At 33.9% G+C, this 25,131-nt stretch overlaps 3 protein-coding genes across 5 annotated transcripts; 2 read left to right on the forward strand and 1 right to left on the reverse strand.

The window, feature by feature from the left end:
* The first annotated feature begins 3,202 nt into the window (after positions 1 to 3,202).
* Positions 3,203 to 9,393, forward strand: LOC130989284 (uncharacterized). 2 transcript variants are annotated; one of them, XM_057913238.1, is made up of 14 exons: positions 3,203 to 3,281; positions 3,525 to 4,204; positions 5,514 to 5,595; positions 5,681 to 5,737; positions 6,081 to 6,136; positions 6,829 to 7,054; positions 7,138 to 7,224; positions 7,333 to 7,407; positions 7,597 to 7,680; positions 7,836 to 7,900; positions 7,981 to 8,146; positions 8,251 to 8,339; positions 8,838 to 8,952; positions 9,077 to 9,393. In XM_057913238.1, the coding sequence occupies exons 2-14, from the start codon at positions 3,573 to 3,575 to the stop codon at positions 9,122 to 9,124; spliced, it is 1,782 nt and encodes a 593-aa protein (XP_057769221.1). In that variant the 5' UTR covers positions 3,203 to 3,281; positions 3,525 to 3,572; the 3' UTR covers positions 9,125 to 9,393. The 2 variants fall into 2 exon arrangements, with proteins under 2 accessions (XP_057769221.1, XP_057769220.1); XM_057913237.1 differs by having other exon boundaries at positions 8,838 to 9,393.
* Positions 9,394 to 14,582: 5,189 nt separating this feature from the next.
* On the forward strand, positions 14,583 to 18,792 carry LOC130989285 (probable 26S proteasome non-ATPase regulatory subunit 3). Of its 2 annotated transcripts, none has more exons than XM_057913241.1 (10): positions 14,583 to 14,739; positions 14,883 to 14,963; positions 15,056 to 15,149; positions 15,448 to 15,638; positions 16,067 to 16,204; positions 16,298 to 16,434; positions 16,624 to 16,678; positions 16,758 to 16,868; positions 17,341 to 17,580; positions 18,005 to 18,792. In XM_057913241.1, exons 3-10 carry the CDS (start codon positions 15,068 to 15,070, stop codon positions 18,515 to 18,517), a joined length of 1,467 nt encoding a protein of 488 aa, XP_057769224.1. In that variant the 5' UTR covers positions 14,583 to 14,739; positions 14,883 to 14,963; positions 15,056 to 15,067; the 3' UTR covers positions 18,518 to 18,792. The 2 variants fall into 2 exon arrangements, with proteins under 2 accessions (XP_057769224.1, XP_057769222.1); XM_057913239.1 differs by having other exon boundaries at positions 14,883 to 14,944.
* A 502-nt stretch (positions 18,793 to 19,294) lies between these two features.
* LOC130989286 (uncharacterized) lies at positions 19,295 to 21,735 on the reverse strand. The gene is made up of 5 exons (XM_057913242.1): positions 21,470 to 21,735; positions 21,225 to 21,321; positions 20,263 to 20,341; positions 20,076 to 20,157; positions 19,295 to 19,607 (listed from the first exon to the last, which is right to left on the reverse strand). Exons 1-5 carry the CDS (start codon positions 21,512 to 21,514, stop codon positions 19,467 to 19,469), a joined length of 444 nt encoding a protein of 147 aa, XP_057769225.1. The 5' UTR covers positions 21,515 to 21,735; the 3' UTR covers positions 19,295 to 19,466.
* Between the last annotated feature and the right edge of the window lie 3,396 nt (positions 21,736 to 25,131).

Raw genomic sequence — 25,131 nt, forward strand, 5'->3', positions numbered from 1 at the left:
AGTGACTATGGAGAGCAATACGCTATAAGGGCCTATACTACAATTACATATATGTACCATAACCTTAAAATAAATTTTAGAATAATTTATCTACGCTCATGTTTTACTAGAACATGAACGAGCAAGAAAAGTTAAACTTAATGTTAGTAGCCAACTGTGCCAATTTTGTTTAAATTAATTTTTTTAGAATAATTTATCTTATTAAAACCTTCACTAAACGAAATAAACTACATGAGCCTATTAATTAATCAATTATTTTGAATTTTATTATAAATGTCTTTATTACACGGCAAATTAATCAAAAGTTACCATCCAATAAATACAGCTCTACTAGCATTTGCACCCCGTGCAATGCACGGGAAATATTTTTATATTTCTAAATTTATATAAAATTGATAACAACTCAATATCACATTTATACATATAATAAAAAAAATTAACTTTAACTAATTAAATATATTTTATTGAATATTGAAAAAAAAAAAAGAATCCACAATAATAAAAAAAATTGATATTATGTAAATAAAAAAATAAGTTAAAAAATTAAAAATTTAAACAATTAAAAAAATTATTCAAAAAAAAATGAGAGGAGAGATAATTTTTAAAAAATTTAATTTTAAATAAATATAAATTTTATATTATAAATAAAATATATCAAATTAAAGTTCTTATCACAATCTTTAATTTAATATGCATATTAAATATTTTATAATTAAACGAATTTCAAAAATTTTGAAAGGAACAAACAAAGAAATAAAAAGATAAAGAAAAAGAAAATAAAACCCTTTTTATAGATTCTAGAACTGTAAATAAACGTTTGTTAGAAATGTGAGTTAGTTGACTTAAATATTTTAATATTTTATTTTAAATTATGAATCGTAAAAAAAAAGTTTACAAAATTAAAAAATAATGAAAAATGAATTAAAGAATAGATTTAGTAAAAAAAAGATGAGAGAGGAGAGAGAAATTTGTAAAATTTTAATATTTAAACTAATATAATTTTTACATTTTAAATCTTATATTTACATAAACTATATCAAATTAAAGCTCTTATCGTGATCTTTAATTTGATAGGCATATTGAATATTTTATAATTAATCGAATTTCATAATTTTAGAAATAAATAAAACAAAAAAATAAGAAGTTAAAGAAAAGAAAATGAAAAGAATAAATAGAGTTTATAAATAAATCTTCAATTTTGTCTTAACTACAAAATCGCCATTCAATTTTCAAATTGATTTGAAATCAATTTCTAATTGAAAACTGCTGTTTTAATATAGTATAGATATTATCACCAATAAAATTTATGCATAACATTGTGCTAAAGGATGTTTAAACATTATTAGTAACTAGTATACGCTCATTCGTAACCGTGCCATGCACGACGGACATTGAAATTAAATAACAAATTTAAATAGATAAATAAATATAAATAATAAAAAATCAAAAATACAAAATATGTTTTAAAATTAAAATATAATAATTCACATCAATTACTCAATAAAATTCTGAATTAAAAAATATAAATTTTTAATTTATACAAAGTGTATTAATATTATAGTTATTAAATAAATTTAAAAATTATTCGATAATGAAAATTTTCATTATGTATATTATTATATAGTATTATTAATTGTTGGGGATGGATCCAACAATCACTTGAATAGGACGTCGGGTACGTCCGGGTCGGCAGGCACTAGCAACCTGAAACCACAAACACGTTAGAGCCCTTCAAGGAACACCGGTGAGGGTGTCGATGGAAGGGTCTCCGACGCTCAAGTCAGTCAAACAATTCGGATTAATTGACAAGAAAAACAAATATAATGCGTAAAGATGATTGAATAGTAGAGCAAAGGTGAGATAGGGAATCTCGTTGGTCGGACTGGTCGGACTGGCTGGTCTGTCTGACTGGTCAGAGCAAGCCCTAATCCAGAATGCGAGAGCGTGGAGGCGTAGAGATCGAGCAAGTGAAGAGAGTTGAGAGCGTGAGTAGGTGGAGTAGCTGAGAGTACGAATGAATGCCTGGGTCGAGTGACCTAGTTGGTTTTCTTATATAGTATGGAGTTTTGACGGCTAGGGTTTTTCCGGGACGTCCGTGAAACCCTAGTTGTTCCGATATTTTCGGGATCGTCTCCTTGACTTGCCTTCTCCTCCAAGTCGCCGTCCTTTGTAGGGTTTGATGCGATTGGGCCTTAATAACTTGGCGTATGGGTCGAATTAATTGGAATTAACTCGATTTTTGGACTGGGCTGATTATTTGGACTACGAATATTTATTTAAATGGGCTATACGAATTTTGCCCATTACATTAATCATAATAAATATATTCATACACAAACATAAATAAAAAGTTGTATATTGTTAATGAAGAGACAGAAAATAAAATATTTTAAAATTTTCATAACTTATTCATTTTAAATTAATTTTTGATGATTTTTATACTATATTAAATTTAAGATACATATTGATTATTTTTTCATGAATCAAATTTGATGACATTTATAAAATAATTAAATTATTAAAAAAATAGTGAAAAAATTGATGGAATAAGAGAGAAAAACTAGAGAGAAAAAACTCCTCTTTTATATATTATATAGATATCTTAAACTATTGAAAAATCATTTTTGTTATTCAATTCATATGTTCTTCATTCCCCTCTTAAATGTCCCCCCTATTTTTTCTTTCTTTCAAAAACACGTCTAATAGCTAATTCTCAACTTATTATCGCTAAATAAAAAATATTCCTTTAGGGATCGTCAAAAAATAAAATAAAAATATTCATACAGGGGTGTTTACTTTGGATGATTAGTTTTGATAGATAAAAATAGTAAGATTAACCCCTTATTTATTTTGATGGATTGAAACTTTAAGATATCTCAAGCCTTTAATTATTTTTATCATTCAAGTTAGTTTTGCTTGACTCTTATTCCATGAAAATGGTGGATTGAAGTAATCCTACAATTGACGATAAAAATACTCAATCATGTAAAGTAAACGTCCTCGTACAGTTTTGCCAACTACGGTAAAATCTTCAAATAAAATTACAAGCAAAAAAAAAAAAAAAAAATCGGGCCGAAAGCGCAATATAACTAAGTTGGTTAAGAGCCCACATCGAGGCCCAGTATTGATCAGCCAAGCCCGGCCCGATAAAGGCTTAAAAGCAAAAGCCCGTTCATAAATGAGTATTTTCTTATAATTTACTATAGACCTTTTAATTTATTACATTTATTTATAAAAACAAAAATCGGCTGCAGCGCTCCTCAAACTCACTCCGATTTTTGGTAAGTTCAATTGAATTCAATTTTTAATTGTTAAACCCTAGTTCCCTTCCCGTCGCGTAATTTTGCTACTGAAATCTCGATTTTGGTTCAATATACGTGTGAAAATTTAGGGTTGCGAAGTCTCAAGTGTTCTTCTCGTTCGCGGAAGCAATGCTATAGAGCATTTTGTTCATTTGGCACCGTAGAAAACTGATTATTGATATTGATTTTTGTAATTTGTTGTTGTTCTGTTAATTGCTGCAGATTATTGCGCAGTTTTATGCGAGCTTCTTAAATTTAGCTTGTTGAAGGATGGAGTTTGATGAATATGAATACCTAGAAAATACAGTGGAGAATCCAGAAGTTAAGAAATTGGAAGGGAAGGCGAATGGTGATGGGAAAGGTGATTATGAGGAGAAAGATAGGAGTCGGAGCTCGAAGCGCAGAAGCGTTGAGGATGATGGGGATGATTTAGATCACCCGTCAAAGCCGTCGAGGTCGAGGAATGAGTCTTATGACCATGAGAAAGATAGGGGCGCACGCTATGGCTCATCTTCAAGAGATAGGGAGAGAGGTGAAAGAGGTGAGCGAGGCGAGAGAGGTGAAAGAGGCGATAGAGGTGAGAGAGGTGAACGAGATAGACACACAGGTATCCGGGAGCATAGAACAAGGGACAAAGATGAGAACAGTGGTAAGGAGAGGAATAGAGATAGAGAGAGGGATAGTGACAAGAAAAGGAACGGTAACAGAGAGAGAAGAGAACGTGATAACGAAAGAGATAAAATCAAGGAAGAAGAACAGGAGAGGTCCAAGCGAAGCAGAAATCACTCAGAAAGGCATCATGAGGAGCGGACAAGAGAGAAAAGTAAAGATGTGGAGAATGCTGAACCAGAGTTTAAACCAAGGGAGAGGGTGTTCAGAAATCAAGACCGTGGTGATAACAGGTGATTTTTTTTTCTATGATAACATGAATGTGGACCGAAACCTGGGTTCCCAGACTAAACAAATACTTTCCTGTAATTTATAATTCTCCAGACTTCTGTTATACAAGTAAATTCTTTTGGCCATCATGCCCTACATGTTTATAGATAAAAGGGCCTTTAATCTTGCCAACAAAATTGGTCAAATTGCATTAAGATAATAGGATTCTAATTGAGTTGATGTCCGCATCACTTGGTCCTTTCCTTTAAGAAACTGAAGTTAGAAATAGTGGGATTCGGGACTCCCTAGAAACTTTGAAAACCATTCTCTAGAAAAAATTACAACATTCCATTTGTGTGCCTAATTTTTCTTATAGAATGTGTAGGGATTTTCAGAGATCTCAAGTTCAGATTCATGTACTTTATGTGGTCATATAGATTATATTTGGGTTAGTAGAATCTCAATCATGTACCTGTTTCATAGTGGCCATATAATCTAGTAATAAGGTGCTCTGTGAACCTAAGACTTGCCACGTTATGGCTGAGTTGACTATACAAAGTAAGATACCACAGAGTTTCAAATTTGATGTGTATGGCATGTCACTGCAAAATTCATTTTCTACTGGACTTGCATGTCCTTGCCTCTATAAGTTAAGATAATCTCTTATGGTTATGGGCATGAATAATTTTACTAGTGCCATGTAACAGTTTCTGTAAATTCATAAATGATAAGTGATGATGTGCATGCCTCATCATGTGTCTAGCATGTGATTTATTTTCCCATCTGCTCAAAATTTGAGATCTAAACTCTTGGATATGGTGGTTCTGTTAACCAAGCTGGGTTGTTTGGTGTCACTTTTACAATTTTTGCCATTTTATGATAGTAGAATTATTGTTTAATATGCTGGTTCAACATGTAATATTAGGTTTGCCATATAGGGGCCAGCGTTGTTAGTTCAATCCTGAAGTTTTTCAGTGTTCACATTTCTCTTAATTGCCACTTTGTCCCCCAGGTTGGTCTCATTACTTCAATATCAAGATGTTTCTTGTTTTGACCTAGTTAGACAGCATATTGACTCTATGGAGTTGCCTGCAGGGTTGTGATCTTGGGTTTGGCTCTTTTAAGCATACTGGAGATATTTTTGCTTCGTTGTTGGAACTATTGTCTTTTATGAATATGGAAACTTCACACATGATTTATTTATTTTCAAGGAGCAAAGAGTTTTTCTCAGACTTTACTATGCAGATGGTCAAGGCTGCTGCTAATGTCTTAGTTAACTAGACCATTACATAGCACACTAATATTATAGCATTCACATGGTTATTTTTGCAGAAGATACAAAGACAAAAAGGAAGATAAAGTGGAGCCAGAAGTTGATCCGGAACGAGACCAGCGGACAGTTTTTGCTTATCAGGTGTTTGATCTGCTGAAAATTGTTTTTTCTAATTGTTTTAATTGCATCTGTCGTCTCCTGACACTTTTGATTACAATTTCTGTAGATCACCCTAAAGGCTGGTGAGCGAGATATATATGAGTTCTTCTCTAGAGCTGGCAAGGTTGGCCTCACATTCTTATTTGTGGTCTTACTTATTCTTTTTGGTTAACATGTTCTATTTCTGTAGATTTCTTGCTTCTGCTAAACATATAATTTATTAATTTGTGATACAACCTCCCTTAGAGAAGATAAAAGCACCTCAGAATTGCGCTTGTGCTCTTCCCAGTGCAATATTTCAGTTTGATTTTTTACATAAAAGAAAGCACTTGTCAAACTTTTCATGGCTAATGGCGCCGCATCGTTGGCTTTTACCCGTGATATTTGCTGTTTAGGATTGTATTCAATTGACCATCTGAAGGATTCTGGTTATGGTGGTAAATTTTTCTTTTATTCTATACTTTTAGGTCAGAGATGTTCGGCTTATAATGGATCGCAACACCAGACGCTCCAAAGGAGTCGGGTAATTATACGTATTGGATATAAATGCATCTTTTCCTTGGTTATTTGCTTGAAATGCTAGCTTATTTTTGGTCATAGATGTAATGCTGCTGTAGCCTCTTCATTTCCAATTGTGAAAGTTTTATACTGTGGTAATAGTTTCTTTAAATGATTAATTTACTTTCTTTCGGCCTTGGTGTGTGTCTGTGTTTTATTTGGTTTGGCGTTGGGGTCTGAAACTAGAAACTTATAACAACAATGACCCTGAAGGTCTCTATGCAGGAACTTGGGTTTGACCTAATGTTGATGATATACTTGCTGTTTTTATGGTATATAGAAAGGCAAATGGTCAATAAAAATATAAAATCACAGCTGGCTGACCTCCATCATCTGGATTTGCTGGTTTGAATTATGCTATGTATGATGGTTCCTGGTTTTTGCTGTAAGATTGAACTTGGCAAAACCTGGTAATAACTGTATCTGGTTAATGATTTCCAGTTCATGTGAGCTACAGTACTAAGAATCCCGGAGAAAGTTTTCTTTGAGTTGAGAGAATTTTGTTGATGCAGTGATCCGCCATTGTAACTTTGAATTATATAATCTCCATCAGCAGAAAAAGTATGTGCTTGTTTGCAGGATTTGCACTGATATAATACTAATATGTCATTACCATCCTCCATAGTTGCTGATGTTCAACTGTTTCTATGTTTGCAGATACATTGAATTTTATGATTCAATGTCTGTTCCTATGGCAATAGCTCTATCAGGTCAGCCACTTCTTGGTCAGCCTGTCATGGTAAAACCATCTGAAGCCGAGAAAAATCTTGTTCAATCTACTACCGCTGCCAGCGGAGGACTTCTTGGTCCATACTCAGGGGGTGCTAGAAGGCTATATGTTGGCAATCTACCTCTTACTATCAAAGAAGAACAGCTTCGCCAGGTGGGATCCCAGTGTTTGTAATTAAGATGGTAGACATGTCTTGTGTGAGATGAAAATAGGTTCTGATTTCACATCTTGCTTAGGTATTTGAGCCTTTTGGTGCTGTTGAGCTGGTACAGATGCCCAGTGATCCAGGGACTGGGAATTGCAAAGGCTATGCTTTTATACAGGTGAGTGACTTTCAGATGGTAGTAGAGAAAACTCATGTCATTGTCCACTTTAAGTATAGTTTTGTGCCTTTTCGATTCGATTTGTATCTCTGACACTGTTCCTGGCAGTTTGCACGTCTAGAAGATGCAAAGGCTGCTCAAAATCTGAATGGGCAACTGGAGATTGCAGGTCGAGTAATCAAGGTAATGAGACTTCCTTACTTCCACTTCCTCATCCATTGTATTGTCAAATTTATTTACTTGAGGGGAAGATGCATAAAGGTGTGTTACTAGTTTTTGTATTGTTATGGGCAAATGGTGACCTGTAGGAATTTGTCCCACTGTCTTGGTAAAGTTCTTATAGTTCCCTTTGTTATTTTTCTCACTTTGTAGGTTTCTGCTATTACTGATCAAGCTGGAATGCAAGAGGCTGGAGTAAATCTTGCTGATCTGGATGATGATGAGGGCAATGGCTTGGTTAGTCATGCTAGATATTTCCTTTCATTCCTTCCTTTTTCATCATGCTTCTTTTTGGTTTCCTAGTTTTTTAGATTCACTTCAATTCTTAGCATCTAGTTTGTGATTTTGTATTGCACTCAAAATGCTGATCTTTGTTCTCACTTGATGGGCAGTCCTTGAATGCACAGTCTCGAGCGCTTCTTATGCAGAAATTGGACCGCACTGGGACTGCTTCGAGGTTAATATCTTTTGGTTTGCGACTGTTGTCTAGGATTTGTGTTATACTTCTTCTTATACATCATTTTTCATGTTCTGCAGTATCACTGGTTCATCAGTAACATCAGCTTTCGGACAGTCCTCTGGTCAGATGCTTCATGGTCTAACAGCTTTTTCTATGCCTGCTCTTACGGTTCCATCCGTAGACACAATTGGTGTTCCCAGTGAATGTTTATTGCTGAAGAACATGTTTGATCCTAGTTCAGAGGTTTGAAGTGGGAAAATTTATACTATTTGGAGTCGCTTGCTCTTTTGAAGTTACTTTTGTTTTTAAAATTTCTGGATAATATTCAAAACTCATTTCTACTGCAGACCGAGCCAGATTTTGATCTTGATATAAAGGAAGATGTCCAAGAAGAATGTTCAAAATTTGGGAGATTAAAGCACATCTATATAGAAAAGTAAGTTTGACTGACTCATCATACTTGTTTGTTCCTTTCTACTGTTTGCTTCTTAAGTTATAAATTGATTAACAATGGTGTATTGGCAATTGGTTTTGTAAATTTATTCGAGTAGCCATTGATTCTGTCGTAACTATCCTTGTTTGTGACACTTTTCACCTGTGTGTAGCCTATCAAACTCGTTTGGTTCTCATCCAAATAACAAGCGAATATCCTTTTGTTTGTCTGTTTGGCTAATATATGGTATATTTGTCCCACCAACCTTTCTAGGTATATTTGGTATTGCTGAACCGTAATAGTATGTTTTTCTTATCAACCTCTTACCAATAAAAAAGATCAAAAAGAAAAATACACTCACCCAAAGCAGGCTTTCTCTCATTGGAAATGAACTTTTACTTGTTACTTTTTAAAGTTCTTTGCTTCTGGCATTTCAATATTCATATGCACATATCTTCAAGCTCTCTTCACAATTTACATAACGGCTTCTTTTAAAATCAGGAATTCAGCTGGGTTTGTGTACCTGCGGTTTGAAAATGCTCAAGCGGCCATGGCTGCCCAAAACGCACTTCATGGTAGGTGGTTTGCTGGAAAAATGATCACCGCGACCTACATGGTAACGCTTTTCCCTCTCGTCTCTTTATGGCTAATACGAAAAAGCAAAAATAAAAATCCTGCTGATCAGGTAAAATTGAAGTGAGTTTCACCTTTAGAAAAAAACTGCTGTCGTTTCGATGTAGGTTCACAGTGACTATGAAGCTAAATTTCCTGAAAGCAGCAGCAGCTAGAGTGGTGTTGTTGGTTAATTGCTATACAACTTTGCCTCATTCCTTTTGGCGATTTTGTTTCTATTGAATCATAGAGAGGCTGCATTAATTAAATGTAATTTTGGAGCTTGCAATTTTCATTTTAGGTTCAAAGATTTTGACCTCTCTTCTCAAATTTGTTAGTTATTTGGATATATTTTTTTTTAATCTTGTTGTGTGTGACAAAATTGCTAACTATAGTCACTTCAAATTTGGGGCAATTTCAAATGTATCGAGATGGCTTTCTGTTTTTTTTTTTTTTTATTATTATTAATATTTGTATACTTGGTACATGTATGCCCATTTACAGTGAATTAGGAAATTGGGATGGTATGGTGTCGTTAAATAGATTTCAGCTTTTCTTTATATTGATCACTGACATTGAACAATATTTTTAAATATTTCTATTGTTTGCATATGTTAAATTATTATAAGGCTTATTAATTATGTCCTCCTCCGTCCTTCAAACATCTTTCTATCATTCCCAAAATATCTTCCTAACCTACTTTTAAAAATAATTGCATTCACTATTATTCTTACAATTTTTACTTTTGTGGGACTCATTCTTTATTTATCAAATACTACAAAATTAACTTTTATTAAACTTCAAGTCGTCCTCCCGTAGAAAGATTTTTTAAGGGATGGAGGGAGTATAATTTATAGCTTTGATTGAGCTATATAAATAAAATGACTTTTGAAATATTACAAAAATAGCTTGATCATTGAATCCAGGTTGTAAATATTTTATTTAGATTGAAAATTCTGGCATATAAAAGGTTTAGATATTCTAATTATTTTATCTTATTAGGTATAAAATAGTTTGAAAAAATTAACAAGGATTTTAACTTTAAAAATGAGATACTCTCTCCGTTCCTAAAAATTGTGACCTAATGGAGAGGGCATGTGTTTTAAGAAAAAGTATGGTAGTAAATTGTGATTCAATGAAGAAGGCATGAATTTTTTTTTAAAAATATGGTAATTGTGTTTGAATAAAGATTGAGCTCTAGACATTTTTGTAAATAATGCAAGGGAAGTTTGTGGGGTCATTTCCTTTTCAGGGACGGAGAGAGTATTAATCAAAATTAAATAACGAGTATAAAGTTATCTAGCAAAAATTTTTTGAATTAAAATTACAAAATGTATCTAAATATAATAAATTAAAGAACACGCACGCACGCGCGACCTCTACACCACATAAAGATGAAAAAATAACAGCATGCAGGTGGAACCATTATCCACGCAAAAATAGGAACACTACCCATACAAAAATAGAAAAATTACACCACATGCAGACGAGATTGAACCGAAGACCTCTCACAAAGTAGTTTTCATAGGATAACATTGATATAACAAGAATCAACACCTAAATAAAACAATAAAACGACAAAAAGATTTACGTTTGATCGTGAATATCTACATCCACGGGTCGGGTTTTGGAACTTTTCATTATACTTGAGAATTTACATTTTACATAGTTGAAAAAAATGAAGGAGAAGTCCTTAATCTAATAATCATCAAGCTTCTATTTATATGCATTAAAGCAAGCCTAAGGCCTTTGGGCCCATTAACTTAAGTAGTTGGGCCTAAAGTCCCTATTACATTAATCAGCACTGAAAATTCAGTGCGGGGAACCAAGGCTGGACGAACCAACTCGAAATAACGCCGAGTTGTCGAGGTTAGGTTGTTAAAGCGGGAGTATGGTTGAGATGCTAAGATGATTCTCGATTGATAAAGCCAGCCCTGTCAAGTCTGCGCAGTACCAACTATTCGAAATAACAATAATAATAATAATAATAGTATTAATGATAATAATAATTAAGAGAAATGAAAATTTTGTTGCTTTCGTAAACCCATATATGTTAGGTAAAGTGATCAAACAATTTACTTAACAATCTATGAAAATCAGAAATGCAGCGGAAAAATAAAATACGCACAATGAATTGTTTTTATACTCCAATGTTAATTACTTGCAGTTGTATGTTCACTATAAAAATCTCTTTTATAATGAAGATACATGAACCACTCAATAGAATCCCTCTTATTGAGTGGAGTTGAAAAGAATAGAAATCTCTTCTAATCCTATCAACTAATGCTAGCAACAACTAGACTTTGAACGAAGATAATCTATAATATCAAACAATCAAACCTACCGACTAGCCTTAACAAACGAGTCTCCCACTCAAGATTTGTTAGACACGCGAGTCTCTCACTCAAGGTGTGATGTGAACTAGATGTCGTGAATGATGTTCGAACATTAGCTTCTGAGCTCTTGCACTTGTGTATCTTGTAGTTTGGACTGGTACCGAATGCAATGAGCTATGTCCCCATTTATAGATGAGAATATAAGCTTGATGGGCTAGAAAACGTGGCTAATACTATAGGGTTTCGAACGTGCTAGGGTTTAACTCTTGCTCCCCAAGTTTAGGGATTGATTAAGCATATTAACCAACATCCATATTCTCAAGGAAGACCAAGTCTTCTTCTTTCTCTTCACTCTTGTGGCATTCGATTCTTCACTCATAGAGTCTTGGATTGATCTTTCACTCCACAAATGTTTCATATTTGTAGTCATGTCCTTGAGCAATTTTTCGGCACTTCAATTGTGACAAATCAAAATTGTTTCAAACTTAAATTTAAATTTGACAAAGTCAAAATTAACTTCCTTAAAAATACTTATGTCCGAAAATAAGTTACTCCCTCCATCCCACCGAAAGGGGTGCGTATTCCTTTTTGGGCTGTCCCATCGAAAGTGGTGTATTTCCTTTTTTGGTAATAATTTTACACTACAAGCAATGTGGCCCCACACACATTTACACACCTTTACACTACAATCTTATTTTCCTAAAATCTCGTGCCCAAAAGAAGTGCACCACTTTGATCGGGACGGAGGGAGTATTATATTAATTCTCTTATTTGATAATTAATGATGAAGATAAAACGAGAGGTATTAATTCATAAAATGAATTAATTTTTTTATTAGAGTTAAAACAACTCTAACAAGAAATATTCTAACACTGTTAGCATAACGCTGGTGCATAATTTAGTCCTCATCCGCTACTCCCGCGTGGTCTGGTTGAACTGTGCATTCTTCGTGTTCAACCAATAAAGTGTTGTTAGATGTTGTTCTCCCAAATCGGCTAAACATACACAATTTTTCAGCCCTGCAACTCATTTAAGACGAAAATTTTTTACTCTATAACGTAACACATGCAAAATACTTCACAGTAAAAGACCAAGTATTTCAGCGATGCCCACAAACTTTGTATTTCAGCGCTGCCATGCAGCCTTGTAATTCGTCAGAGATAAAAATTAAAAAAAATGTTAGCTTTGCAAAACAGTAAAGACAAAATATGCTAGCCCTGCAGATTATCAACATATAAGAATTTTCAGCGCTGCCAATAAACAAAGATAATAATTTTTCTTTGATTTCGGAGTTGTGGCCGCATACTTGATTTCTCCTTTGATTCTTGAATGTTGTCAAATATGATTGACTTTCATTTATTAGGGCGCATAAGAAGACCAGTGCTGAAAATACCCCATATTAAATATCTTGTAGAGATGATCAATATAAATACTTTATGTTGGACGAACAAGAAAACCATCGCAAGAAGATGCCGAAATAATATGTAATCTTGTCAAAGCTGAGAGCGGCTTAGACTTTCTGCACTGAAAACGACTTAAACATTCTACGCTGAAAACGACTTAGACATTCTAAGCTGAATACGGCTTAGATATTCTGTGCTGAACATGACTTAGATATTCTGATCTGAATAAGACTTAGATATTCTAATATGAACACGACTTAGATATTATGAGAATAGCTTAGATATTCTGAGAACAGCTTAGATACTCTGTGCTGAATACGACTTAAATGTTCTGAGAGCGGCTTAGAATTTCCTCAAGGAGGCTTAGAATTTCCTCAACAAAGGCTTAGAATTTCTTCAACAAGGCTTAGAATTTCCGCAACGCGACTTAGAATTTCCTCAACGAGGCTTAGACTTTTGCTGAAGCAGGCTCTCCAGTGTTGTGGCTAAGATATTCCTCTGTGAGGCTTAGACAACTGTCGAAGCAATGTTTAACCATCGCTGTTTAGAATTTTCCTCCGTGGGGTTAAGATATCTACCAATGCAGGTTTATCAGCATTGTAAATTATCATCCTTGCTTTGAAATTTTTTCAAATGAATGCAAATATGGGTATATACCCTACTCTCCCCTGGTAACATGTGCATGATTCGAATAAACATGTTATGTGTATGCGTGTGGTTGGTATCCATACTTGTGATGATTGTGACAAGGCTGATATAACTATGATAATAAAATAGGATAATTCAAATTTTGTTTCAAAGCCCAGCACATATGCAGAAGGTGTGCAACTTTGTATACTAGTCAATTCATATTTCAAATATAAGCACATGTGCAGAAGTTGTGCAACTTCTAAGACAATGTTATAATTTCACAAATCCCATCAAGTATCATATAAATCATGATTGTGCCCAAGTGCTAAAGTATTACATTTCCTAATCATGCTCACATTCTTCGATGAAAAGATAAACTTTAGTTCTGCGAAGTACCTGAGTCCCCACTAGTTAGCAGGTTACCTTTTCATATTATGGTGTTTACCATACTTGTTCAAAATTTTCCCCAAATTTACTTATCATGTGCTTATCATGTGCCGTAAGAATTCTTGACCATAAATTTATTAGTAAGAGCATCTCCAATGCATAGTGTCTTAGGGGGTGTCTTAGATGGTGACCCCCACCTAAGACACACCCCTCTCCAATGCATTAGGTCTTAAGGTGTGTCTTAGATCCCCATTTCCCCCAAATTTTCATATTTGTTCAACATTACAATAATTTAAATACAATACAATAAGTAAAAGTATTACAATAATTAAAAATTAGGTTAAGAAATTAAAAGGAATTAAAAAATGCTAAATTTTAAAATTGAAAAAATAAAAAATAATAAATAAAACAAAAGATATTTAAAAATATTTTAAAAAAATCAAAATCAAACTTAAAAAGTAGAGCCCACCGCCCCCGGCCCCCCACCTACCCTTTTCTTCTTTCTCCAGCCATCTACAATCTCTCATTTTTCTAATTTTTTGATTTTTTTTAATAAGGTCCACCGGACGCGCTGAATTTCCAAGCTCTTCGCCCCGAGTCTCCACCAAGACACAGTCTCGCACCTGGCCGCATCTCCAGCGCAGCCACCCTCCCAGCGACCCAGATCGATCCTCCTTTAGACACGCCGAGTGGAGATGCTCTAACAATCTTCAACTTAAAAATTGGGTACCTATCAAAATTTATCTACAAGTTGTCAAATCGATTATTTATCTCTTGTTTTTTTTTTCCTGAATTAATGCCATAGCCAACAAATCAAAACAATATAGGAGTATATCTTTTTTTTATTATTATTTTTTATGTTATTTTTGAGACATAAATAAACCAAGCTTACTACCCAATAGATGGAGTGTTGAAAAAGAAACATTTTACTCTGCTTAGTTGGAGTTAAAAACTAATAACCTCCTATTTTAGCAAACAAGCCCTTCAATTCTAGGGTTTTTCTTCATAATTCTGGCTCAATTCATCGAATCTGAGGTTCGATTCTTCACGATTTTTCTTCTGCGCAAACGATTTCAATGCGTTCATTGTCTTCTCTCGTTTTTTTTTTTTTTTTCTTCTTCTTCTTTGTTGCATTATCATTTGAGTTTATTTGATTGAATTTGAGTTCTGACTTGCAGAAGTCTAGTTTTCGCGGTGGATCCAATTTGATCTGAAGAATAACTGTTTCACTCGATTTTAGGTGAGGACAGTGAATCAGGGTTCGTAAATCAAAAGGAAGAGATGAAAATGGAGTTTTTCAGCTTTTGTTTATATATTTTGTCTGACGATTGTAATGGCGTTTGTGTATCAGATTTCGACGAAAATGACGCAAGACGTTGAGATGAAGGAGCAGCAGCCCACCCCATCGAATTCCGTCTCATCAACTTCTCCTTCAGCTCTTCAGCGTGAGCATTTACTTTTATGCTTGTGAATTTTAATTATTTGTTTGAATCGACTGTAGATTTACTGAAGAAGGCGTTGGCTAAGCGTAATTGACTTTGAGGGATATGGTTTTAAGTGTCGGAGCTATTTGCTGTAACATTTTTGTATATTTGAAAATTTTGCGGAAATTGATGCTTATTGCTAGAATTTTTTTTTATCAATGTTATTTATGCATAATGCTGCTTGTCCGTAATATTTCTGTTAGTTCAATCTGAGCGCTTCATTGGGTTATAATTTTGCATTTTTGGTTTCTTATATTAGAACTGAAGGACATAGCTGCATTGATCGAGGTGGGGGCTTACGCTAGGGAAGTCCGTAGGATTGTCAGAGCTATTCGGTGGACAATCCAGCTGAGGAAGAAGCTCACTGCTTCCGTGGTTTCTGCATTTCTTAGTTTTGTGCTTTTGCCAGGATCCGAAGTGCATACTCGCTTGTCTTCATTTGTTGCAAAGGTAAACATGTCTATATTCGACTGAATTGTTGAATTTATTGTAGAAAGTATGTTGTTCGGATTGTAAGGTGATTGGTTGTGTATTGTAAAATGGGTTAAATCAGTTATCAAAATTTTATTCTTCTGTTTATTTCTTATTTTCTGCAAAAATTAGTTTGGCATACATTATGCCTAATATTAATTGTACTTGAGTGACTTTCTATTGTCAGTAGGGCTCTTTGTAAGCTTCACGTTCTGGTTGTCTATTTTTCTTGGATGCTAATTTTGGACTCAATGTGGTTCTTATGCTTTTACATCTACTTATTGGTATATGTGACGGCTTCAAGTTTTCCCTCTACTGCTATTCTTAGTCCTAGTTTAATAGTTTTATTAAGTTGAGGGACTGCATGTATTGGTAGCATCACTTTACTAGATTTATTGTGGTTATAGGAGGACGATCATGATATGGTAATTGATACAGCAGCATCTGGTACCCAAACCCCCGCAAAGCACTCCTTACCCGAGCTTGAGATCTATAGCTATTTGCTTGTTCTGATATTTCTGATTGATCAGAAGAGATACAGTGAGGTATGGATGTATGATTATGTTAGCACCAGAAGCTTGTTACTTTCATGATGTCTGAACACTTGGAACATATGGGTGGTTCTTGTTTGCCTTCAGGCTAAGGCTTGCTCTTCAGCTGGCATAGCTCGTCTAAAGAGTCTCAATAGAAGAACTGTTGATGTCCTAGCTTCCAGGCTCTACTTCTACTACTCTCTAAGCTATGAACTTACTGGGGATCTTGCTGAAATACGAGGGTATGTATATCTGTATGGTGTTCGGAAAGCTCTTAGCACTGTTGATGCCTCAGCTGTTCTTTGATGCGTGTCAGAAGTTTCTTAATCAACTTAAGTTGAAAAGAAAATAAATCCAAATTTTTGAACTTTATCATAGTGTCTTTTGTAGTGAACTTGTGTCACATCTAATGGAGTAGCATTTCTTAACAGTAATCTTCTCGCTCTACACCGAACTGCGACTTTGCGCCATGATGAGTTGGGTCAGGTTGGTTGTCATGAGATAGCTGTTTGTTTATCATCTTGTTAGTGGTTTTTGTGATTGATGATATACTGGCATAATGCAGGAAACACTTCTGAATCTGTTACTGAGGAATTACCTCCATTACAATTTATACGATCAGGCAGAGAAGTTGAGATCAAAGGCTCCCCGTTTTGAAGCTCACTCAAATCAGCAGGTAAATTCAATCCATTGTTTTTGTTGGTTAATTTTGAGGCGGCATTTCCTGCACCCATGTCAAACTGACATTTGACAAGAATGTGAAATTTAATTTAAAGCAATGATATATAAATTGCCAACTTACTGTACTCTATTCAACTCTCACTCATTCTAATATCAAGAGTATGCTAGTATTATTTTGCTAAGAATTTGATTTTTGGGTTGGATCAAGTACATAAACATTGAGTCTACTGATTGTTGAATATGAAGAAAAAGTATCACTGAATTGCTTCTCACAGCTATCAGGTCGTCTTCATGCATGCATCGATGAACTTTTTTGTTATTACTACTCTTATTATTATTAGTAGCTTATGTTTTTATTTCAATTTATTTGTTGTCATACTTGTCTAGGGGGTTTGGGTTGAACTGTTCTTGAGCTACATCTAGCTATAACTTTAGGTATTTAATTGTTCTGTCTTCTATGTATGCAGTTCTCTCGGTATCTGTTTTACCTTGGAAAGATAAGGACAATTCAACTAGAATATACTGACGCTAAAGAGTCTCTACTCCAAGCTGCCAGGAAAGCACCCATTTCTGCCCTTGGCTTCCGAGTTCAGTGCAACAAATGGGCCGTGATTGTCCGCTTGCTGCTTGGAGAGATTCCAGAAAGAACCGTTTTCATGCAGAAGGGGATGGAGAAGGCACTGCGGCCATACTTTGAGCTTACTAATGTGAGTACAAGACTTAATTTCTGACCATAAAAAAATAATTTGATCTTACAAATGTGTACAAGACTTAAATTCTGGCCATAAAACATCACCTTCACGTTTAAGTCCCAAGTTTTGTTCTATCTAGAGACACAGCTTGTGGCTTTTGTCCCTGTCAACCTATAACCGAAGAAAAACTGATATTTGCAGGATAGCTGACGAGAAAGAAAAAAAAGCTAATTAACAAAATCATATTTATTCAATTTTATTCTCCATAAACTTTTTGGGGCTGTTTGGGTTGAAAAGATAATGACTTCTCTGGTGCTTGCACACATATACTGTATACATCTTCGTCCGAGCTTTTATCATCTAATACTAGATACCTGGGAGCCTTTTTTTGGCTTCTCCGACAGTTATTTGGTAGTCACATGTTCTGTTGTGGGCTCAGGCTGTTCGTATTGGAGATTTGGAGCTCTTCAAATCTGTAGCTGAGAAGTTTGCAAGCACATTCAGCTCTGACGGGACAAGCAATTTGATAGTTAGGCTACGTCACAATGTTATCCGGACTGGCTTACGAAACATCAGCATCTCATACTCCAGAATCTCACTTGTTGATGTTGCTAAGAAGTTGAGACTGGATTCTCCGAATCCTGTTGCTGATGCTGAAAGCATTGTTTCCAAAGCAATCAGAGACGGTGCAATCGATGCCACGCTAGATCATGCTAATGGATGGATGGTATCGAAGGAGACTGGGGATATTTACTCTACAAATGAGCCTCAGATAGCTTTCAACTCGAGGATTGCCTTCTGCCTGAATATGCACAATGAAGCCGTGCGTGCCCTCCGTTTCCCGCCCAACTCCCACAAAGAAAAGGAAAGTGCAGAAAAGAGGAGAGAGAGGCAGCAGCAAGAGCAAGAACTTGCGAAACATATAGCTGAGGAGGATGATGATGAATTCTGAGGGGCATATCGTTGCCTATCCCTTCCTTTTATCCAGAATTGCCCAAGTTTCGGTAACGGTGTTCCATTTCTATAGACTTTTGCATTCTGTTTGTATGAGTTTTCTGTTTTAGGATCTAAGTGTTATTTTTTATTTTTATTTTTATTTTTATTTTTATTTAGATTGATCTGAGCTGAGCTAAACCCCTTTTCTAGCATATATATTCGCAAGGAACGTTTTGTTTCTAATTTTGAAGAAACTTCAGAATTTATTATGAGAGCAACTTTATTACATTAGAGATGTGTCAAAATGTAGTTTACTTTTTTAATTTAAATTGTCTTATAACTCTCATTTGCTAAAATAATAATCTTATGTGGTGTTTGTGAAAGTTAAAAAAATGTTTGTGAAAATAATATATGGAGCAATAAATAAGGGTAAAATAGAATGATTGTATACAAATTATAATTTTAAAAAAATTTATTAATTGCACCTTTTTAATGTGTAAAAAATAAAAAATGACTGTTTTGATAGGAGTACAAATTTTTGTGGTTCTTTGATACATAATTTGTTTATATGTGGTAAACTGGTAGGATGAAATGTATTCTGAAAAATATAGAATTATAAAAAAAACGAATAACAAACAGATTTCATGTCGCAGTTCAAAACACAATTTGTTTCTTTTTGTTCTCTTTGTTTTGTAATTAAATTAAATTGGTGAACCAAGTTTAATTTTTATAACGAACATCAATTCCTTCTCCAGCATCAAAACTAAAAGAAATATGAACTACAAAGATTCAAGTTTGAACTCACAGCTTCCGATTATGATGTCATGTCACCTTCAATAACGCATGAACTTCTAAACTTAGAAAGGATCGAAAATATGATGCAAACCAAAGCTTATGATATCTCAAAAATCGAGATGTATATTAAGTTGTTGGAAGGTGAATTTGTCAACAGAAACTCAAAGCATTCAGCTACCTGAACTTAACCCAAAGGACTGCACAATTGTGCTTACTCTTTCAGCAAACTTTCTGGAAGTGATTTTTTTCCCCGGGATGTGAAACGGATTTGAAACTGCATCGACATAGGCAGTGTGGAACCTCCCGAAGAACTGTGAACAAGAAGGAATATTAGCTGCCATTTTTCAGATACAGATAAAAACACGTTGGTATACAAAGCAATGATAATAGAAATGTTAGTAATCTGAATCAACAAGATGCAGTATAGTAAAAAGAAGGGACTAATAATGATCAAAATATGACAAGTTGGAGCTGATTTCTTGTTGTTGGTCAAATTATGAAATACTACTATATCTAAATGAGCACAAGATTGAGGAGTAGAAATTCATAAGCACGAAAAACTTAACAACCACAAAAAAACATGGCTTCTTGTGGTTTTTGCTGAGGATTCATGATTGTAAAATAGATGGAATAAACATGTTTTCATCCCAACAAAAATGTGAAATTCTCAGTGTGGTAAGTATAAGAAAAATAGAAACCAAAGCAGTTGCACACATTTGTGATTCAGTGTTCTCTTATCTTAGAATAAGCATAAGACGTATCGGAATTGTGACACTTACAACTCTAACATCTACATCTCGGACATCAAGATCCGTTGTTACCAATATGAACTTCACCTTGGTGTTGGTCAAGTAGCCATACCTGGGAAGCATTAGATCACGAGCATTGGTGAGCACTTACAACCGGAAAAATAAGCAAATCCATCTTCTGTTTTCACTAAAAAATAATAAGATTAATTGTGCTTACACTTTGTAGTTTTCGGTTGGATTTAGCAAACCTAGAAATGTCTCGTTTATTATAGGGCCAGACTTTTTCGGGTTGTTCACTGATGAAAAAGAAAATGCATGAACAGATAGAGTCACAATTCCAGTTAAGCAGATACATTAAGTTCATAAGCTACAACAGATATGGCATTTGTAACAAAAAAATCAGACTGCACATTCTTCACACTTTTCTTCCACACAACACTACCAAGTGCTACCTTTACAATTTTCTATAAGGTATTTTACCAATTTGAATCATATCAGTATTACCAAAATACTCCTCTATATATTTCTAGATCATCTCAAATGATTCTGTGAAATTTTTCTTGGACGCGAACTACTTGTTCACCGCCACAGACCAACGTTAACATCCTCCCTCGATTGTATTACTGCTCCCTTATGTACGCACTCTCTGAAATACAATGATTTTATGTATGATGCTCTATCTCTCCAGAAGTTCAACCTCATATATCATAAAGATAGCGCGCAGTTCAATCTGACTACACACAGCATGCTTCATATACACTGAAAACCAACAAAAAATTTGGATTTTATGCATTCATACCTGGTGAACTACACCATATTACCTACTACTTTTAAAAACTCATAATCACACATTACACACACTTGTAGCTATTGAAACAAATCTAAGTCAGTTGCAGCATCCACAACACCTAAAATCTTCTCTCATTCCCACCAATGTTCTATTCTAGCTAAGTTTCTCTTTCATTGAATTTTCAGACTGAATCTCTGTTACTTTTAAACCCATTCCAACGAATCATCATTCGCGTTATATCGCAAAAAAATGAAAACGCCTCGATTCTAATATTAAGTTCACAAATTAAATTAAAAATCGGGCGTTTTTAGTAAATTCTGCGATTAATCAATGCTGATCAACAACGCAACAGTAAAAAAAACCAAAAACGATCTAACAAATATGTCTACCTCTTTCATCAACGACGTCGAGAGAGCAATGCACGATGTGATGAAGCTTGAGCGAATCATCTGCTTTGGTAAAACTCTGTATGTATAACGGATTATTCTGCAGAAAACACGATTTTACAGCCAAAAATTCATTTCGATTTTGAACTTATTTCTTTCAATCAATCAAAAGCTAAAATGCTGATTTTGATTTTAGAAAGACAGATAAAATCAATGTAGAATCAAGACGCCAAAATTGAGGCGAGAACCTGGTGGCCGACGACGGCGACACAGACGATCGTGCCTTCACTCATGGTTGAGCTCAGATCTTCTTGTAGAGTTAGTTAAGTAATTATGGTAAAAAGCAATATAACTTTCGCCAACTAATTAAATTCGGCAAAAATGCATCTTTTTAATTCATTTTTGTTGTATATGAGCCTTTTTTTTTGTCACATGAATCGTGAAAACTTGATAAATTACACATAACCGTTCAATATTTTTGCAATATGAAACACAAAAATATCTTTATTCTTTTAGGTGATGGTTGATACGTGGGAATGAAATTGTAGGAATGAAATTAGAAAGGAATGGAATGGATTTTAGAATGGAATGACAATGAGAATGGAATGGAATGAAATATAGGATTTTTATGGTTGGTATTTACAAGGAATGAATGGATAGGAATGAAATAAAATTAACACAATAATAATAATGACAATGATAATAATAATTTATTATTATTTTATTATTTATCATTATTTTATACTTATTAATTATTATTATTATTATTATTATTATTTTATTTTAGAATTATTATTATTTATTATATTAATAATATTAAATTATTTTGCTATTATTTATTATTATTATTTATTATATTATTATTATTATTTTATTAATTTTGAAATTATTATTATTTATTATATTAATAATATTAAATTATTTTGCTATTATTATTTATTATTATTATTATTATTATTATTATTATTATTATATTATTATTATTTTATTAATTTTGAAATTATTATTATTTATTATATTAATAATATTAAATTATTTTAGTATTATTTATTATTATTATTATTATTATTTATTTAATAAAAAATAAACTTTTATTATAGAGTAATCCCATATCCGTGGGAATACATAATACCATGGGAATAGGGATTCAATCGGGAATGATGATTCTCATTACAAAAACGATACCAGCCATATGATTGAGAATGAGCGCATGAATCACCATTCCATTCATGCATACCATTCATGCCCTTAAGGACTATGGTGTGTGGATATCAAACATTGTGACAATATATGATATTTATCCTTAGTAATATGATAATAGCTAATTAAGATAATATAATAAATATTTTTGTTAATGCAAATAATGTAATAATATACCTTTCATACGTAGCAAACGAAATATTTAATGCTACCATTAGTGTAATATATACACATAAAATTTAGTGAATGTAATTGATGAGGACAAAAATATACACTCCTATTTTTCGAAATTTGGAGCTATCTTGAAAACTATCAAATTCTAGATAAAGAAGGATAAATATGAAGAATTATTGTCATATTATAAGTCTGAATAGAGTAATTTTCCTAGTAGAATTCTTAGTATTTTGCCTATAAATAGAGGCATGTATTTTCATTATTGGGACATCTCCGACCGACCCCGATCGATTCCGAACAATCATCACTGTACGATGTAATCTCTCCCCGAAAGATAGTGAAAAACACCCCAAAACCCCGTGGATGTAGATCTTACGATCGAACCACGTAAATTCCTGAGTTCTTATTGCTTTCCGTCAAAGGTGATTTTTTTGGACTCAACACTAATATGAACTTATATATATAGAGAAGGGTTCAAATATATATATATATATATATATATATATATATATATATATATATATATATATAGGGGAAGGCTACAGTGAAAACACTTCTTAAAATATAAATATAAATATTTTTTAATGTACGAATTTTATCCAACAAGGTTACGAATTCATCCAACATGGTTACGAATTGTGAAAAATAAATTTTTAAGAAGTGTTTTTATTTTAGCCCTCCCATATATATATATACATATATATATATAGGAAGAGGTTCTAATAAAAACCTCTGTTAAAATGAGAACTAGGAACCTAATCTTAACCTTTTAAATATTAGATCTAATGGTTAGGATTTAGTCAACAAAAGAAACTGTGCATCTATTATATTTTACTGTGCAATTAAAAAATATGCAATTTATGCAATTGAAACCAACAATGCAAAATACTCAAGCAAATCGAAATTGTGCATCTATGCATCTATGCAATTGAAATTGTGCATCTGTAGTTTAATCTCAGCCCTCTATTTTATTTAAATCAATGGCTTTAAATTGGTTCCTAGTTTTCATCTTAAGAGGGGTTTCTATATATATATATATATATAGGGGTGAGCTAGAATAAAAACACTCTTAAGTGTTTAAAATATAAACGTTTCTTAATGTACGAATTTTATATAGAACACATATGAATTTATCCAACAGAATTACGAATTGCGAAAAATAAATTTTTGTTATCTTTGGGATTCGAACTCAAGACCACGAATTCATCCAACAGGGTTACGAATCAACCGTAGATCCTGATGATCTAAGGGCTGAAAATCATTTATATTTTATACACTTAAGAGTGTTTTTATTCTAGCCCTCCCCTATATATATATATATATATATATATATATATATATATATATATATTTTACTTTGAGGGAGGGAGAGCGGTGGGGTTTGAAACCACAATGTATTTATAATTTGAATTAGTGGTTGAGGATTCAAATTTTATAATTAGCAATCTTCTTCTTCTTTTTTTCAATTGGTAATTTTTCAAAGCAAATTTATACTTCCTCCGTCCCATTTCAAACATACTTTCTTTATTGGGTTGCCCCACTATTTTAGACACATTTCAATTACTAGAAAAAGTTAGAATATCATTAATATTTAATTAATGACTACCCTAATCTACCTATAAAAACCCTAACCCTAATGAATCGACCCATATCCCCTGAGGTATTCCGCCGTCTCCCATTTCCTTCTCTTGCGTTGTCCTCCTCTGGAACGCTAAATCTTCTGCCGTCTTCTATTGTCACCCTTTCTCTTGAACCCTAAATCTTCCATCGTGATGAGTGAAAAAGTAGGATGGGAAGCCTATTTGAGAGATCTATTTTTCCCCGATTCGGAGGATTTTGAACCGTTCGATTTGTTGCCTCTGTTGTCCTATTTTCGGTTTGTGATAACGGAAGGAGACATGGTCAGAGCCAAATAGTCTTTTGGTGATGCGTTGGAGAAGGGGTTCACAGCAGGCGATGGAGCCCTCCATAAAGGTCCCTCTTCGATCCATCCGTCGATTTACCGCTGTCTATGTGTCGCCGTGAAGAAACCCCAAAGGGAAATCAACAATTTTCTCCTCCTCTGCAACGAGAAGTGGGACGACGTCATCCTGAGCGAAAGGGCAGAGGCCGATGTCAGCGAATGGTGGGAGAGTTGTTCCCCTGCTTTGCGAGGGATGTTTGAGATCCTACTTCCTCAACTGTTTCAGGTGAGTTCTTTCTTGTTGTTTGTTATTCTGTAATGGGCTTGATAGATCTATGATTTTTTGGCCAAGAGTATTATGTGGTAGATGGGTTGAATATACTGAAATAATAAGAACGTGCTCATCAAATTATTTGTCCATTTTTTGCTATATCTATGATTATTTGCACTTTCAAAATGAGAGATTGGGTCGTGACCCCTTTTTCGGTTGAAGCTTGAATTTGATTACTTTTCGGGCTGTGTCCCTAGTGTTCTTGATGTGATAATTTTCTTGTTGTGGATGAGGCTATGTCCCTTGTGTTATTGCTGTGATGACTTTCTTGTTGTGGATGAGGTTGTGTCCCTAGTGTTCTT

This window comes from Salvia miltiorrhiza, chromosome 6 (assembly GCF_028751815.1).
Source record: "Salvia miltiorrhiza cultivar Shanhuang (shh) chromosome 6, IMPLAD_Smil_shh, whole genome shotgun sequence".
NCBI classification, from domain to species: domain Eukaryota; kingdom Viridiplantae; phylum Streptophyta; class Magnoliopsida; order Lamiales; family Lamiaceae; genus Salvia; species Salvia miltiorrhiza.

What these genes read in the sequence shown, in the direction of transcription:
- LOC130989284 (XM_057913237.1), top strand. Translation starts at nt 3,573, where the DNA reads ATGGAGTTTGATGAATATGAATACCTAGAAAATACAGTGGAGAATCCA. An exon ending in CAAGACCGTGGTGATAACAG is followed by an intron (nt 4,205 to 5,513) that starts GTGATTTTTTTT and finishes TTATTTTTGCAG; the next exon opens with AAGATACAAAGACAAAAAGG. An exon ending in AGACGCTCCAAAGGAGTCGG is followed by an intron (nt 6,137 to 6,828) that starts GTAATTATACGT and finishes CTATGTTTGCAG; the next exon opens with ATACATTGAATTTTATGATT.
- LOC130989285 (XM_057913241.1), top strand. Translation starts at nt 15,068, where the DNA reads ATGACGCAAGACGTTGAGATGAAGGAGCAGCAGCCCACCCCATCGAAT. An exon ending in TTCTCCTTCAGCTCTTCAGC is followed by an intron (nt 15,150 to 15,447) that starts GTGAGCATTTAC and finishes TTCTTATATTAG; the next exon opens with AACTGAAGGACATAGCTGCA. An exon ending in CATACTTTGAGCTTACTAAT is followed by an intron (nt 17,581 to 18,004) that starts GTGAGTACAAGA and finishes TTGTGGGCTCAG; the next exon opens with GCTGTTCGTATTGGAGATTT.
- LOC130989286 (XM_057913242.1), bottom strand. Translation starts at nt 21,514, where the DNA reads ATGAGTGAAGGCACGATCGTCTGTGTCGCCGTCGTCGGCCACCAG. An exon ending in TCGCCGTCGTCGGCCACCAG is followed by an intron (nt 21,322 to 21,469) that starts GTTCTCGCCTCA and finishes TGTTTTCTGCAG; the next exon opens with AATAATCCGTTATACATACA. An exon ending in GAGATGTAGATGTTAGAGTT is followed by an intron (nt 19,608 to 20,075) that starts GTAAGTGTCACA and finishes TCTTGTTCACAG; the next exon opens with TTCTTCGGGAGGTTCCACAC.